This window comes from Cicer arietinum, chromosome 7 (genome assembly GCF_000331145.2).
Source record: "Cicer arietinum cultivar CDC Frontier isolate Library 1 chromosome 7, Cicar.CDCFrontier_v2.0, whole genome shotgun sequence".
In the NCBI taxonomy this organism is placed as follows: Eukaryota; Viridiplantae; Streptophyta; class Magnoliopsida; order Fabales; family Fabaceae; genus Cicer; species Cicer arietinum.
In genome coordinates, this window is record NC_021166.2 from 10,883,750 (window position 1) to 10,901,423 (window position 17,674).

At 26.7% G+C, this 17,674-nt stretch overlaps 2 protein-coding genes across 2 annotated transcripts; one reads left to right on the forward strand and one right to left on the reverse strand.

Moving 5' to 3' along the window:
• Positions 1-428: 428 nt before the first annotated feature.
• On the reverse strand, positions 429-3,012 carry LOC101492529 (non-specific lipid transfer protein GPI-anchored 7-like). The gene is made up of 3 exons (XM_004515687.4): positions 2,571-3,012; positions 1,565-1,603; positions 429-771 (listed from the first exon to the last, which is right to left on the reverse strand). Exons 1-3 carry the CDS (start codon positions 2,902-2,904, stop codon positions 680-682), a joined length of 465 nt encoding a protein of 154 aa, XP_004515744.1. The 5' UTR covers positions 2,905-3,012; the 3' UTR covers positions 429-679.
• An 8,518-nt stretch (positions 3,013-11,530) lies between these two features.
• On the forward strand, positions 11,531-15,369 carry LOC101492190 (elongation factor G-2, chloroplastic). The gene is made up of 4 exons (XM_004515686.4): positions 11,531-11,879; positions 12,541-13,955; positions 14,382-14,894; positions 15,025-15,369. Exons 1-4 carry the CDS (start codon positions 11,657-11,659, stop codon positions 15,190-15,192), a joined length of 2,319 nt encoding a protein of 772 aa, XP_004515743.1. The 5' UTR covers positions 11,531-11,656; the 3' UTR covers positions 15,193-15,369.
• The last annotated feature ends 2,305 nt before the right edge of the window (positions 15,370-17,674 follow it).

The following is a 17,674-nucleotide window of genomic DNA, read 5'->3' on the forward strand; positions in this document are numbered from 1 at the left end:
ATTCAACTTTAGTATTTTTTAATATAATTGTTCAAACTCAATTCAACCCTTATTGAAGTATTAAACAAACTGTAAAGTAAGATATTGATAAAAAAAAATATGTCTTTTTAATATTATTAACAATATTATATTAAAATTTTATTTGAAATCTACTTTTTTTTTTTGAAATACAAAGTATTTTAGTTAAATTTGTTAATCGTTGTTTGTTTTTATAACTGTGACAAGATATTTTTTTCATATGCCTAAACTCTTGCTCAAATATTAGAGATGGACTGAGAATTTGTTTTTCATCAAGTTTCCTATTATCAATTTTAAATGTGTCTCTTAACTCATTTTGAAAATTTAAAATAAGTATATATTGTTTCCATAGTCTATTAGTCCCTGCAAGAAGAATTTGAGGTGATAAATTCTTAATAACATCAACAAGATCAAGAAACCACATCATATATAAATGGTGCAATCAAAAGCACCACAAATAGTTCTGTCAACCGAATTTGACAAAAATAACTCGCCTTCACTGAATAAGCTTTTTACTCTAATTGAATCAGAGTTTGCTAAAAATTATAGAAAAAGAAAAGGTAAACGCAATTAAACAGTTCTCTCTAGTGTATGGAGTTACATTACATAAATAAATTCAATACAGACAAGAGAGGTTTCCGAAGCGTAAACGGAAGCCTTTCTAATTGAAGAGCATGGATACCAATAAAAGTAGGGAGGAAAATCCAGTGAACGAGACTCTTCCCGCAGCTCCCTTATCACCTCCATCTTTAGCTGCAAGATTTTTGTTCAAATTTATGATGTGAGAAATTGCAAAGTCGTATTTAATAATATCGATTATTTAAGAATTTATGGATCAATTTTGTTATTGGATTATTGGTAGGAAGTCAAGACTGGCGTGAATATTAAAAAACAAGAATTTTAATGACTCAAGGTGTGAAAGTTGACCACAACATGGAATAATTTGAACATTTAAGAGTCGTGCCAAATGTGCCATTTGCCCATTTCAAACTCTCACCGTTTGGAAATTTTGTCAATATACAGAAAGAGAAAGAGAAAACACAAATTAATATAGGTGCCACTAAATTATGGATCCACGTAATTCAGTGATATTTTTTTTAGGCATAGAAGAGATTAAACCCCCCATAATTCAATATGAATTACATAACCAATAGAAATATATATTGCAAATAGTGTGTTATAGATAGTGTTAACTCTTCCTCTAAACCTTTCTTTTCTTTTCATTTTATCAAAAATTAAAACACACAACCATAATTATTTTCACCCAATGAATTTAGCTAAAATAATTTTTCTATTTTTTATATATCAAAATCCAAAAGTCGAATCAGTATTGAATTGTCGAGATACTATTCACGCTATTATATTCACGAATGACATGATAGGCCGAGTTGATGCAAGTGGGAATGCATCTATCTATAAAATAAAATATGCAAGTGTGGATGCAGTTTTTTTTGGGTACATAATGTGAATGCATTTCTAATTGTGGAATTAAAGTTCTAAGTTAACAAAGGGAAAATAAATTTGGAGATGTCAAGAAGCTTCTTACCCGGTGGGGCCCCGGCAGTCGGAGGTGGAGCTGACCCGCCTGAAAATATTAAAACGAATTAAGACAAAATTAATAAATGTGTTTATGAATAAAAATTAATGCATTAACGTCTTATTTTATAAAACCAATATTGCATTTACTACTTTTTTCATTAAAACATAAGTTTTCAATAATGATATAATGCTTTAATTAATATATACAGTTTGATAAATAGTTTTTAAACTATTAATCGATCACAATCATTAAATCAAAATTTTAACTTTTACTAAACTATGTATAATATTGTACTTACAAATAATTTGTCAATGTACATTTTTTTCACTAACAAGACATGACAATTTAACTTGTGAAATAAACACAAATAATATGTAAAAATTTGATATTATCAACTTATATTTAAGGGAGTAATGTTTTTTTGTGACATATGACAATATTTTTTAATCATATATATATATATATATATATATAGATCATTAATTTAGTTATTAACTGTTAATATTATTTATTTTATTATTTAAATTTCAATGAATCAAATCCATTTAATATCACAATGAGTTTATCAGAATATGAGGGAATCACTTTAATTTTACAAAATGTATTTCATACATACACTTAAACAAAATAGTACTAAACGCGAGTTTAATTCTATACACAAATAGCTTCTTAATATGTCTTATACCATCAATAAATCACGTCACAATGGTAAAACGGGTGGGTCAATACGTCCGCCCCATCATAAACTCGGATCAATTACTGATTAAATTAAGTAATAATGAGACAATTCGGTTCAAGACTCAAATCGCGTGTCTTAATTCTCATCTTAATCCGTGCATTTTCTTTTCTCCTTTTCTCTCTAGATCCAGAAAAACGACACAATTTATTTGTCACAAAACTACCATTAAAAAAATCTGATACAAACAAGTTAATAAGACAATTTGTTTATAACAATCACAAATTTAGCAATTATCATAAAAAAAAATCTTGTAGGTAGGGAATGATGTTGTACCTTGTTTGCAGGTGGTGAGATCGGTGGTGACACCACAGTTGCGACTGAGTTGAAGAGCCGAAGTAGTATTAATGTTCAAGCTTTGAAGAAAACCAGGAGAATAGAAGAGGTCGCAGAGACACTTGAGTTGGGTTTCAACGGTTTTTTTTAATGGGTCACAGCAAGAAGATGGTGGTTTTTTAGAATTAAGAAAATCAGCGCAAGGAACCAGCTGAGCGGCGCAAGAAGGTGGATCACTTGTTTGCCCCTCTGTAGTGTTCATCATCATCATCAACACTATGCCCACTACCACTATCAATGACGACATACATGTGCTTCTTCTTCGCACATCCATTTTCTTAAAGGATCTCTCTGAAATTTGATTTTTTAGCTTCTGCTTCTGGATCTCCTTTTTTTCGTTGGTTTTCTCTTTTTAAGATTTGAGAAATGTGTCAAGTAGTGCGGTTTAAGTAGCAGTTGTAGTTGTCAATTTGTCATTGCCTCGTCTTCAAGTCAATCACCGCGTTCATCTGTTGACATTTTGACTAGTTATTATTTCTTATCTCTATTTTTCAAACATTGTTTTTCGTTTTAACTCTTCGGGAAATTAAATTATTTTAATAATTTTGATTTCCTTTAAATGTGCTTTTGATTTTCATAATTTTGAGTCATTTTTATTTTAGTATTGTAAAATTATTATTATTTAATTAATTTTATAATTTAAAATCATTTTTAATTTGATATTTTACCTCATTTTTTTCTTATGTGAATAAGAAATGCTAAAGTGATATAATAGTTAAATTATATAATAATCCACATGTTATATAATGGTTTACAAGAAAGAAAGAAAAAAAATCATTGCAAAAAAAAATCATAATTTCAAATAGAAAATACAAAAAGAAAAAATGAAAATGGTAGTAAAAATATTTAAAATGGAAATCGTTGAAAACGGTTCGAATGTTGATCAATATTGGTTGTAGCTAGAAATTATCCTAATACATAGGAAGTTCATGAACATCATTAATGATTTAATAACATCATTAATTTTCATTCAGTTCAATAATATAAAGTGGTTCAAGGACTACATTGTCCGTATTTAATTTAGTCATAAATTAAAAGTTATTGTTTTTTTGTCATAGACTAATTTGTGATAATATCATTTTACTCTAATAAGTGTGTGTATATGAAGAATACCTAATTAAGACTTAAGATAGAGTCCCGCCTATTTTTGGTGAAGGACCAAAATTTCCTTTTACACTAATTATTATGTGTATATGAACAATACTTAGTTAAGACTGCTATAGATCGCATATTATGTGTTGAACAATTTCTTCAATTGATTTTTATACGGGAAAATGAAATATTGAGTAATTAAATCATCAACCACAAAGACAAAAATACCAAGAGAACATTCTTCAATTCAAATAATATTAGTACAACATAGAACAAACATGGTTAGGTTATTAAAAAAGGAAACTTAATTAAATGACGAGCAACAGCGTTAACAGAACAAAAATCATGCTGTAAAGAAAAAGCAGAAAGATAATTACTAAACTTGTGACAATTAACATGCGAAAATACGAGAAATTGGGATGATGAATAACGTTAATAGAGCCCAAAACCATATCTACAAGAAAATTGCTTTCAAATTAGGAATGTGCAAAATATTGTTGAACCAAAATTCCAAATAAATGGTTTGAAGATATACAAACAAAGTTAATTAATTTTTAATTATGATTCTAAATTGTGTTGCTATTTAACTTTTATTTTTTAGTGGGCTATTCAAAAATAGGTAATAATATATAACAACGCAAGATAATTCTGGTTCATACAAGCAACAATCTGGACAAACTAATATCTTTATGGTTTTTGACAACATTCAGTCTAATCAAACAAATATCATTCTAATTTGCAAAAAGTATCGGCCTTTTTATACAAGATCATTATTGACAATTTGTTTTAAAAAATGAAATGAATCAATCTCATACTTTAAATGAATTAAAAAGCAAGACAACTCATAACCATGATCAAATACAACAGTTTAAAAGAAGCAAAACAACATCAAGAACCACGACAAGATCAATATTCAAATTGATGACCTACGAAACAAGTATGATTATGACAACAAGGATACATAGGACACTGATATTGCACCTCTACATAAAGACAATTTGCGTACAAAGCAAAAACACTGACACTAAACAACTATCAAATGATATCAGTCAAGTACTCACTCAAAACAAAAACAAAGAACGTTCTAGTTATAAAGCAAGAATGTTATTGATAAAATAGAACACATGTATATTAAAATATCAAATATATGATTAATTGGATTATATTGATAAATTGTTCCTACATCAAAAAAATATCAAATCAATTAAATGGTTCATGAAATGAATCACATATTTAAAACAAATTGGCTAATCAAACTTAATTCAAAAATCAATTTAACCATTTTAAAACGTTTTTAATCTCAATTGAGATTTTTTCGTGGAAAATTTTTTAAAATTGTTTTTCTTGAATTTTTTTTTAAAATATAGAGAAAAAACTGAAACTTTTCTTTTTTTGAAAATTGTTTTAAACAATTTTGTGAGAAAAAAATCGAAAACATTTTTTTCTAAATTTTTTTTGAAGAATAATCACAACTTTTTTTTTCTCGAAAATTTTTGTATAGATAAGTTATTTTACATATATTTGTCTTGAAACAAAATTATTTTTTTATCTAAAACTTTTTTTCAAGAGTTTAAATACTTTTTTTTTTAAAATTTTTTTAATAATTAATTTAAAACTAATTTTAACTAAAAATTTATTTAAAATATTAAACTTTTTTTAAATCAGTTCCGAACTAAAACTAGTTTGAAAATTAACTAGTTTCTATGGAAACGGTTTTTAAGAACAAAACCAAACTGTTAATATAGTCTAATTCAATTAGATTTTAGATCTTGAACACTCACACTTCAAACCCCATGACTTCATTGGTATCATAATTAGGTAAGGCCATAAGAGACTATGGGGTCATTGTTGGATTGAACTGTGTGTGGTTAATTTATATTAATTATGAATAAATTAAATGTAAAATATATTTAAAATATAAATTACCATTTTAGACATTGAAAGTATAAAATACTATTACGTTGGTGTTGGATTCAATAAAAAATATAAACTAGTTTTCGAATAATTAAAATAGTTCTTGAAAGATACAATTTAATTCAACTAAAAAGTGATTTATCCACTAGAAAAGTGACTCATAAAGTCAATGAGTCAAAGTCTTAAAATTTTGGATAGATATGTAGACTATGTTAGGTAAAATTAGCTTATAGTGGATAATTTATCGTTGATAGTTGTGAAGTTGATTGAAATGTTTAGTAAAATTAACAGTTCAATAAACTTAAAATGTAAAAGGACATTTTTAATTAAAATTAAATGTTATCAGTTAATATTTAAAATATTTTAAAAATATTATTTTAAAATTTATCAATCTGATATATTTTTTATTTATTTATATTAAATTAAAATTAAAATTAAACTATTTACTTTAAAATATTTATTATTTTAAAATTTTAATTATAAAAAATCATTTAAATTAATTATTATCTATTAAAATTATTTTAAATTTTAGATTATTTATAAATAAATTATTTATTTAAGTTATAATAAATAAATGGTTTATTGTGCTTTTAGTCTATCTAATGTAAGAGAAAAATGACTTTAGTCCTTATAATTTATTTTTTAGATTCTATCACTGTAACTTAATATTTTTCCTTTTATAGTACATTGATGAAATTTGGCTTGTTTAAGAGCTTATGTGACATTGATATATGAAAAAATTTGTGAAGTAGAATAATAATTTTTTTACCATTTATTTATATTTTTATTAATATAAATGAAAAATAATTTTTAAAATAAAAAATAAATAAATTTTGTTTCACTCAAATAAAAGAGAAGACAAAAGGGGATAAAATTTCATGAAACATTAATTAAATTCCCCACATATAAATTAAAACAATTAAATCTTTGTGATTTAAATGTCGTTCTCTAAGTTAAGTTTTAGCTATAAATGTGATTGTTATTAGTTATTATCTCAAAGTGTAATGAACAAAATATATTATTTTTTCTTTGATTAATACACATTTATTTATATTATGAGTTCCAAATTTTTATAACAGAGTATATTAATGCTATCAAATTTTTTATTGCAATTATTTTGATTGAATTATTCGAAATCCTATAATAAATTAGAACTAGAGCAATAAACGAATAAAACTTTAAAAGTTAATTATAGATCTGTTAAAGGATGAAAAAATAACCTAAACATAAATTATAACATAACGTTGAGAAAGACAAAACAATAAATGAGACGGCCGAAAAAGATAAATAAATACATTTATAAGATGTGAAAAGAATGTACTCCATATAAGCGAAGTGAACATAGAACTATCACTACTCTCGAGGTATTTCTAATTTTCGAATGCCGTGTTGTGCGAAAACCAAATTAAAAATTATATAGCAATTTCCATTAAAGAATTTAGACCAAGAAAGGAGGAATCTAGTCCTCCATCTTGACAATTACTTTCACTATTCTCTTCTGGCCGGCTAGCTAGCTCATGAACAGTCAAACCATATTTCATTACAAATCAATCATCATGTTGTCAAGGTCAATACAAGAAGGGTATCAAATGTCATGGTGTATATAATTATTTAAATCCTATTAAACATGAAAATTCTTGTTGTATAGTCTTATTTTTTTATATTACGACGACCATTCAATTCATTCAGTGGTTGAATTTCACGAGGAGGTAATTTCCAAAAGCCAGCCAATATTATATGCGTGGACATAGAAACCAAATCAAATTGAAAATTATATAAATCTCTGTTAAATGATTCAAGATCACTCATCGGTGTCCAACAACAAACAAATGTTTGTTTTATTTAGTTAGAGTTTCTTTAACTAGTCCTCATGTTTTACTATTAAGAAATCAAATTTATATGTAATAAATTAATGTGATAATCATTTTTAAGAGTACATTTTTAAATGTGAATTATTATTTTATTCTAATTTCACAAATTTTTTAAAAGAATCAAAATGTAAGTTACAAAATAAAAATACAACATAAGAGTAAAACAGTATATCGCCCATAAATAAGTTACAAAATAAAAATACAACATAAGAGTAAAACAATATATCACCCATAAAAATATATCTATTATGATGGTTCAATAAAATTTTATATATGATATTTTAACTGCGCACTAAAATTTTAATGAAAGGATGTTGAACATTTTGCATGAAAAATCATTATTATTTTATTTACTGTATATGTGAATGAATAATTTAATATAAATAACATATTAATTTTTTTTACATAAAAATATTAATTTTGTGTGTAGTATATATAAAATATAAAAAATGGAATTAAACATTTAACAAATCAATAAAAATTACATTAAAAATGTTTTAGATATTGTAAATAATTAAATGATCAATTTACATATGATATTTTTTAAAAAGTTAAATAAATACATTAAAAATAAGTTATTCAAAGCACAAGTTATGTCAAGAATAACCAAATAATAATACAAATTAGTTCCAAATTAAGACAGCACAAAATGATACATGAAATCAACTAAAAGAAATCTTAAGCATATTAATGAATTGTTCCACAATTGAAATAGGTGTGAGCCTATTACCTTGTTGCTTGAAGACACAATGATTTAAATAGGTGTGAATATATTTTTTTCTCCAATTTTTCCTTGACATTTAATTTGAAGTTTAATCAATCCATATATTGTGAGTTCATAACTCAATAATATTTATAGGCAAAATTATTTTATATATATATATATATATTAAACTCAATAATAATATTACTATTAAAATAATTTTTTAATTTATATTTAAATAATTATTTTTAAATCGCTCCTAATATTAATTTATTTGTTTGAGATAATTTAAGAGTAAGAATGTCAACTTTTATGTGTTAGTGGGATTTTCTTGCCCTATTTGATTGGGGCTTCGCAGAGATGGATCAAACGGAGGGCAGGGATGGACCATGATCCCTCTATGTAATGGAATGAATGAACTTAAAAGATGACCCATGTGTTATTTTGTATTAATTTATTTTGTTTTTGTCTAAAATGATTAATTTCTTGTTCTTTAGGAAACAAATAAAAAAAATTGAAAAAGTTAAAGTCACATATTAATTTGATTCATTTTTCTGTTGGTAGTTCTAATTGGACTAGTAAAGTAATATTGGTCTATATATTAGCGCTAATTTTCATTTATTAATTTTCACTTTTTAATTATATTAGTGTATAATTCGTGCGTTATACGGAGACAAATTAAATATATATATATATATCAGTTGTCATAACTTTTCTTGACATTAACATTAAGAATTTTATCATAAATTCAATCTTATATACCAAAAATAAACAACTTATAATAAAAAAATCTAACCGTCTAATAAATTTCGTCTATAAAATTATCTAAATTAATACAAGTCACTTCACATATAAATCACTCTTCTTTAAAGATGAATAATTAACTGAATAATTAATTTTTATTTTTATTACTTATATGAAATACATGACATTTAAAAATTCATATAAATTTTATTTTATTGTATCAAGTGGCAAAATATTATTCATTATAGTACTACTTGTTTTAAATATAAAAATAAATAATTTTTCTATTACAAAAAACAATTACAATACACATAAAAACTGTGATTATCTTTTATGTTTGAATTTGCATGTTAGTCTTCATGAATCATTTGAATTTGCATGATATTTAACAATAAATATATAATTTAAAATGTATAGTACATTAGTAAAATTGAAATGTAACAATTGAAAAAAAATAGTAAATTCATATTCAAACAAATAAAACATGCAAATATTCGTAAACGAAAATGGATAAAAATTTAATGTATGAATCTAACATCGCAAAACTAACAAAGTTCAGGGAAAATAAAGGCTACATAAAACAAAATAACAAAAGTACCATGTTTATATACTAACAAAGTTCAGGCAAAATTAAGGCTACATAAAACAAAATAACAAAAGTACTATGTTTATATGAATATTTTTTTTTACCTTCGGCTCTCTATCATTGTAAACAAAATTGTATTTTTTTTTTGACAAAAAAACAAAAATAGATAAAGAATATTTGGTGAACGAAAATTAAACAGAAAATTTTGTATAAATGAAATAATATGAATGATAGTTAAAAGCGAGACAAAAAATCAAAGATTATCGAATAGAGATATTTAACAACTAAAGATGAAAGAAGAACTTAATTTAATTTTTATAATCTACAATAAGAATTTAAAGCGGTAGTTGCTAAAATAATGTAAAAAATCATTATTTTCAAAAAAACTGTCGAATCATACTATAATTGATTATATATATTTTTATTTCATAAACAAATTTTCAACCATCAATCTTTTTTCTCTCAATAAATTCACGAATTTTGTGCTTATTTTTTTAATTCGCTAATAAATTTTCAACATGTAAGATTTATATTTTTCTTTAAAAAATAAAATAACTGCACCATAAAATGATTGCGTTTTATTCTTTTTTTTTTAATTTATTTCTATTAATAAAAACTTTATATTTGCCAAAATATTTAAAATAAGTAACACTTGTCAAACCTGCAAAAATATCATTAATTTACCATGTTGTATAGATTATGCAATTTTGATACTTATTTAATATTAAATAAATTTAAAAAAATTTCGATCATCAGTTTACTAAATTTTTGAATCCGTATATGAAGAAGGTTTCTAAATTTCGAATCGGAGGTAATTTTACCTCACATTGATCAAAATAGGTAGAAAAGTGGTTTGAAAAGAAATTTGTAGGCAAAACACTTTTAAAATAATGGGAGTGTTAGTTATGAATAATTATAAATTCACTTGATAAATTGGGAACAATAACATGTAAGGTTGTGAATTCCTAAAATTTAAAGTAAAGTGGTAATATTAAAATATTTTATATATAATTTTAGAGATAATATAACTTTTTTTAAAAAGATGGATAATATAACTAAAACAATTTAATATTTTATCTGAGTATAAATATTTCTAAAATAAATTATAGTAGAAATTTAAGAAACAATCAATACATATGAATGTATAAAAGTTATTTTTATCGTTTACAAAATATAAAACGCATAAGTTTATATTTTAAAACAAATAAACATCATGTAAAATAGTAAATTAACTAAAATATTGATAACAAATTTATATTTAAATATAAATCAATGTAGAATATTTGTCAAGTTGGATAAGTAAGTGAATTAATAATTTTATATTTATTAAATCATCTATTTTTATCTTAAACGTAAAATTGAGTTTATAAATCATTTTAAATTGATTTAAAAAAAACATTTATGTACTAGTGAATGATAAACTTGTATTTAAACTCGTAATAATTTCTTAAAATAATAATTTACAAATGGCTTAACTCGTTTTTATGTTGTGATTATAAATTTATAAAAGTATAAGAGTTAATTTGATAGTCTAATTATTCGATAAGAGGGTTTAAGTTCGTACATGAAAATTGAAAAAAGATTGGGTTCATTGCTGTCCACGTTGCCTTTTGTCTCCAACCATGGAAAATGGATATCTATAGACTCAAACAATACGATAGTTATTTTGCCTCAGCCACTCAAAGTTATCACTATTAATAACATTTTTTTTTGGCAATTACATTTTTTTCATTATTAGATTTTGTTAAATCTACTTCCTACGGAGCTTAATTTCGTTTAGAATAATGTTTTTAACTAATTCATTTTAAATAATTATTTGACATGTAAAATGAACAAAGTTTACACTTAAAACCCCTACATAATTGCATATCTGAAATAAAATCGAAAATAAAACATTGAATCTAACAAGTATGAATATTTGCATGTTTAACTATATCTAGAATATTGTATAAATAATAATTAATGTTGATATATAAAGTGAAAAGCAGATGAAAAATAATATTGGGTAACACAATCTTGCGCCTAGTCCTTACCGAAAACTAGAGGCCAGGGTCTCGTGTGTGTGGGTTCTGTTTATCCCAAACGCCACAAACAACAGAGAGATAGAGAGAGAGATATGGCAGCAGCGCCTTCTTCTTCTTCTTCTCTCTGTACTCTCAATGGTTCTCACCGGAGACCAACCCCTCTTTCTCCGCTTCGCTTCATGGCTATTCGTCCTCAACACTTTCGCTCTTTCGCTTCCTCTTCGCACTTCCTTGGAACTACTCGAATTAAATCCACTTCAAACCAATTTCCTCAAAGAAGAAGACGTTTTTCTGTTTTCGCCATTTCCACTGATGGTATCTCTCTCACTCTACTTTATATTCAACTCTTTTCTATTTAAGTTTGTTGGTTTCTTAGAATAAATTTCAATGTATTTTTCTTGTCAATTACATGTTTTTGGTTTAGTTCATTTCTTTACCATCTTTAAATTTTGCATGTATGCTTCAATTTCCACATGAGTTGTCAGGTACCGACACATTTATTATATTCAATTAAGTTAAAATTTAAAATTATTACCGGTGTCCAGTCGTGTCCGTATCAGTACCGTGCTTCGTAGGTAAGGAGGATTAGGATAGTGTTTGATTTTCATTGGGAGGATAGAGCATTATCGTTTAGGAGCAAGCTTGCTGATTTTTTTTCAAAAAAAGATACTGTTTTCTATCTTTACATGTCTTATTGTTTAGCTTTGTAGTGGAACACTATGAAATAGTTTTTGAAAATGTTCATGAGGCATTGTGAATGAATCCTCCCAGGTGAGTTTTATCATCACAAGTTCTGGTGAAGATTATTTGTTTCTCTGTCTCACCCTTCTTAGGGTCTGAAATAGATAACTATCAAAATTCATTAAAATATAGATAGATACAATACTAGTATTAAATAACCTTGTCATGTCAAAATATTGGTCCATTTTATGCATCAGCTTACATATGAGATGATCCTTTTTAACTTTCTATATAGAGGCGAAGCGTGCTGTCCCGTTGAAGGATTATCGCAACATTGGCATCATGGCTCATATAGACGCTGGAAAGACAACTACAACTGAACGGATTCTCTTCTATACCGGAAGAAACTACAAAATTGGAGAGGTACATGAGGGAACGGCAACAATGGATTGGATGGAACAAGAACAAGAAAGAGGGATTACCATTACTTCTGCAGCAACCACCACATTTTGGGATAAGCATAGAATCAACATCATTGATACTCCTGGTCATGTTGACTTCACCTTAGAAGTGGAGCGAGCTCTTAGGGTGTTGGATGGAGCTATATGCTTGTTTGACAGTGTTGCTGGTGTTGAGCCACAATCAGAAACTGTGTGGAGGCAAGCTGATAAATATGGGGTGCCTCGAATTTGTTTTGTCAATAAAATGGACCGCCTTGGAGCTAATTTTTTCCGAACAAGAGACATGATAGTAACAAATTTAGGTGCTAAACCACTCGTACTTCAGCTACCGATTGGTGCAGAAGATACCTTTAAGGGAGTTATTGATCTTGTTAAGATGAAAGCTATAGTTTGGAGTGGAGAAGAGCTTGGTGCCAAGTTTTCTTATGAAGATATACCTGCAGATCTCCTAGAGAAGGCTCAAGATTACAGATCACAGATGATTGAAACCATAGTTGACTTAGATGACGAGGCTATGGAGAACTACTTGGAAGGAATCGAACCAGATGAAGAAACTATTAAAAAATTAATTAGGAAGGGAGCCATAGCAGCCACTTTTGTGCCAGTGTTGTGTGGATCAGCTTTCAAAAACAAGGGGGTCCAACCGTTGTTAGATGCCGTAGTGGATTATCTACCATCACCACTTGATGTACCACCAATGAAAGGCTCTGACCCTGAAAACCCAGAAGCAATAATAGAGAGGATAGCAAGTGATGACGAATCATTTTCTGGGCTAGCTTTTAAGATCATGAGCGATTCATTTGTAGGCTCCCTTACGTTTGTCAGGGTGTATTCAGGAAAGCTAACAGCAGGGTCTTATGTACTCAATTCAAACAAAGGGAAAAAGGAAAGAATTGGTAGACTTCTAGAAATGCATGCAAACAGCAGAGAAGACGTTAAAGTAGCTTTAACAGGTGATATTGTTGCTCTTGCTGGTTTGAAAGATACTATAACTGGTGAAACATTGTGTGACCCCGATAATCCAGTCGTGCTTGAGCGTATGGACTTCCCTGATCCTGTAATTAAGATTGCAATTGAACCCAAAACTAAAGCTGACATTGACAAGATGGCAGCTGGTTTAGTTAAACTTGCTCAGGAAGACCCTTCTTTCCACTTCTCCCGTGATGAAGAGTTAAATCAAACCGTGATTGAAGGAATGGGAGAATTGCATCTTGAAATCATTGTCGATCGTCTCAAAAGAGAATATAAGGTTATATTTATTTCATTTCGTATAGTTATCAGTATCAGATAGCATGGTTGTGTTTTTTTCTCGCTCAGTTTATCTTTAAGTTAACTATCCAACACTGATGCTGTGCATGAATAAATAGTTACAATTCCAAATCATAATAGAAAATAATAAACGAAAGAATGAATTATCCCAAAAAATATATGCTTATGATGCATGACTGTGATCCGTGATAAAATCCATGTCTATCATCCAATTAAGCATGATTATTTCTTAATCGGCACTATTTTCATTTCCCTTATATATGATTAGTCCCTTGGGATGACCCTTTTCCTTTCCTTCCTCGAGCATTTTTATGTTGAAATGCATGTGTTTTATATGTTGATAACTTGATATACAATATTATATATATTTTGTGAAGACCACATTATCTGACGTTTGTTTATGCAGGTAGAAGCTAATATTGGTGCTCCTCAAGTCAACTACAGAGAAAGCATTTCCAAAATCACAGAAGTGAAGTACGTGCACAAGAAACAATCAGGTGGACAAGGTCAGTTTGCAGATATAACCGTACGGTTTGAGCCCATGGATCCAGGTAGTGGATATGAGTTCAAGAGTGAAATCAAAGGAGGCGCAGTTCCAAAAGAATACGTTCCTGGTGTGGTTAAAGGATTGGAAGAGTCTATGAGCAACGGTGTTCTAGCCGGCTTTCCAGTTGTTGACGTACGCGCAGTACTCGTTGATGGTACTTACCATGACGTAGATTCAAGTGTGCTGGCTTTCCAGTTGGCAGCCAGAGGAGCTTTCCGGGAAGGAATGAGAAAAGCCGGACCAAAAATGCTCGAGCCTATAATGAAAGTTGAAGTTGTCACTCCTGAAGAACATTTAGGAGATGTAATTGGTGATCTCAACTCAAGAAGAGGACAGATCAACAATTTTGGTGACAAACCCGGTGGACTCAAGGTAAGTCAAATAACCTTGTTCTTCATCTTCAATTATTAAATTTGAAGGTATGGCTTGAAAGTGATTGTGATGTATTATTTAGAACTGAACTTGTGCATTGTTTTCTTCCGTTTGGTGGTGGTGAAAACAGGTGGTTGATTCATTAGTACCTCTTGCTGAGATGTTTCAGTATGTGAGTACTCTTAGAGGGATGACGAAGGGTCGCGCGTCCTACTCAATGCAATTAGCCATGTTTGATGTGGTACCTCAACACATTCAGAATCAACTTTCCACAAAAGCACAAGAAGTTGCTGCTTAATGTATTTCCTTGGTGTCATAACCAGGATTATCTTCTCTTTGATACTTCTATAATGTTCATTGTTCTATATTTTTTGGGGGTATTTTTTGTTGTAATTTTTCTTGTACCAATACAACGTTAGCCACTAAAAAAACACTCAGAAGGAAAAGGGAAACGACACAATTTTTCTGTCTTCTACGTTTTTATTTTGTCAATTTACTTCTGATTTCTGCGTAATTTTCTTATTGTGGTTATCTCAATCAACAAAATTACCAGTTTATGAACCAGTGAAGCAGAGGTAAATGTCCGTTGACAAAATAATTGTCACAAACACAACCAATAGTCGGAGGCTAGTATGTAGTAACACAATGTTAACAAAAGTGTGTCTGCTCAGTCTCTGCTCCAACCCAGCAGCAGTGCCTCTCAGGTTGTTTATAGAGAAAGCCTAATTATCTCTTATGTTTGTAAGTGTTTGTTTGATGGTTTCACATTTAGAGAAACTAGTGGGTTTATCGTTTTACAATTTCTTTTAATGAATTTATATAAATTTTATTCATATATTAATTAAAATAAATTTTATTTAGGGGTGTAAATATTATTATGATATGCACATAAGTTAATGTGATAGAGGTATTTTTTTTAGAACTGAAGTTAATATATTGATAATCCTTCGTTAAAACTTAAATAATGGAGCTACAATTAAAAATATATGTTGGAATTGTTATGCTATAAGTATAAAAATAAAAATTAATTTAATCTTAAATTAATAGTTTTGAAAAATGTACATTTAGATAATTGAAATAAAAAATGTAATTATATTTTTTTGTTTTATTTTACCATTGATATAGATATATTAAATTTAATGACTTAAAAATATATAATATTTATAAATTGAGTAAATACATGTTGACTTTAGAAGTAATTTTTGTTTGAATTACTCCGTTCGTTACTAGCTCTTTATAGATATTAAATTTTATGAATCCATCTATTTAATACTTTATATTTTATATTATCTTAACGATCATGTATACTAAAAATTATAAAAAAAGAATATGTGTAACTATAAAATATTATAAAGAAATTAAAATTGAGTTTAGAAATGTAAAATTAATTTTAGTATATTTAATTGTTTTCATGTAAAATTGATTTTGCTTTGTAAAAACAATTTTATTTTGGAAGTTATGAATTATAATTTTGTATTTTACATTAAAATTTACTTTTTATCTCACTTTTATGTAAATTATATTTAAATAACTTTTAACTTATAAAATCAATTTATTAAAGAATTTACTTTACATGCATTTATAATATAAAATTTTTATACTATTAATACATCACAATTATTCATATTTTTTATTTTAAAAGTCATTATCATATAAATCAAATATTTTTAAATATTAGATGATTGTAATTCATTATCAATAAATTTTTTTTTACACTAATAATGTATATAAATGAAATCTCTCAATAAAATTTAATTTTTATCACCACATAATATTATTCTTAATAGAGATATTTTTCAAAACAACAATGACACACATTCACTTATAATTTTTTATTTTTTTTTCCACATTCATATTACATCAATCAAACTATCTCTCTTTAACTATTTAAAACTCAAAATATATACATTTGCAACGTAAGCATTTTTCTTCCCAAAAATTATAGCTGTTAATATAATAAGTTTAAATGAAATTTTGTCCTTCTATTTCAACTGATTCGTAATTCTGTTCCTTTTGTTTTTAATTTCACAAATTTGGTTTCTCTATTTTAACTCATTCTCAATTTTGGTCACTCTATTTTTAATTTTCAAATTTTTGGTCCATCTATTTTTTTAAAAGATTTAATTGCAGTTTTGATCCCCTTATTTTAACTGAATCACGAAAATAATCCCTTCATTTTATTTATCCTCAATTTTGGTCCATCAAATATAATTTTGGTCAAAAACTTGATGAAGTGTCATTTTTGTGCATTTATTTAAACAACATCATGCCTCAATAACTTGTGGTGCAACAATTGTACTTGAGATCTATGATAAAAAATGGTGTGGTGTGACTTTAAAAAATGACAATTTATCAAGTTTTGGATCAAAATTCTATTTGAGGACCAAAATTGAAGAGAAATAAAATAGAGGAATTATTTTCGTGATTCAGCTAAAATAAAAGGACTAAAATTGCAATTAAACATTTTTAAAATTGAGACATTTTATAAATCTAATGAAACATATATTTTATTTAATAAAATATAATGAATTAGGTTTTTAAAAATATATAATTTTATAAAAATATTATATATTTATTTAAAAAATAATTTTTATTATAAAAAGTTATTTTAAAAAAATAGCTTTTAATTATTTTAAAACTAATTAATTCTAAAAATAATTTTATTTATTATTTTTTAAAAACTGATTTCGAAATTTATTATTTTAAAAACTATTTTTAGAATAATTTTTTATTATTATTTTTACTACTAATACTTTCATCATATTTTAAAAAAATACAAT

Bases quoted from the DNA above. Each gene is read 5' to 3' on its own strand.
- LOC101492529 (XM_004515687.4), bottom strand. From the start codon at position 2,904: ATGGATGTGCGAAGAAGAAGCACATGTATGTCGTCATTGATAGTGGTA. The intron at 1,604-2,570 runs GTACAACATCAT...TAATATTTTCAG, and splicing joins TCTCACCACCTGCAAACAAG to GCGGGTCAGCTCCACCTCCG. The intron at 772-1,564 runs GTAAGAAGCTTC...AAAATCTTGCAG, and splicing joins GACTGCCGGGGCCCCACCGG to CTAAAGATGGAGGTGATAAG.
- LOC101492190 (XM_004515686.4), top strand. From the start codon at position 11,657: ATGGCAGCAGCGCCTTCTTCTTCTTCTTCTCTCTGTACTCTCAATGGT. The intron at 11,880-12,540 runs GTATCTCTCTCA...CTTTCTATATAG, and splicing joins TTTCGCCATTTCCACTGATG to AGGCGAAGCGTGCTGTCCCG. The intron at 13,956-14,381 runs GTTATATTTATT...TTGTTTATGCAG, and splicing joins GTCTCAAAAGAGAATATAAG to GTAGAAGCTAATATTGGTGC.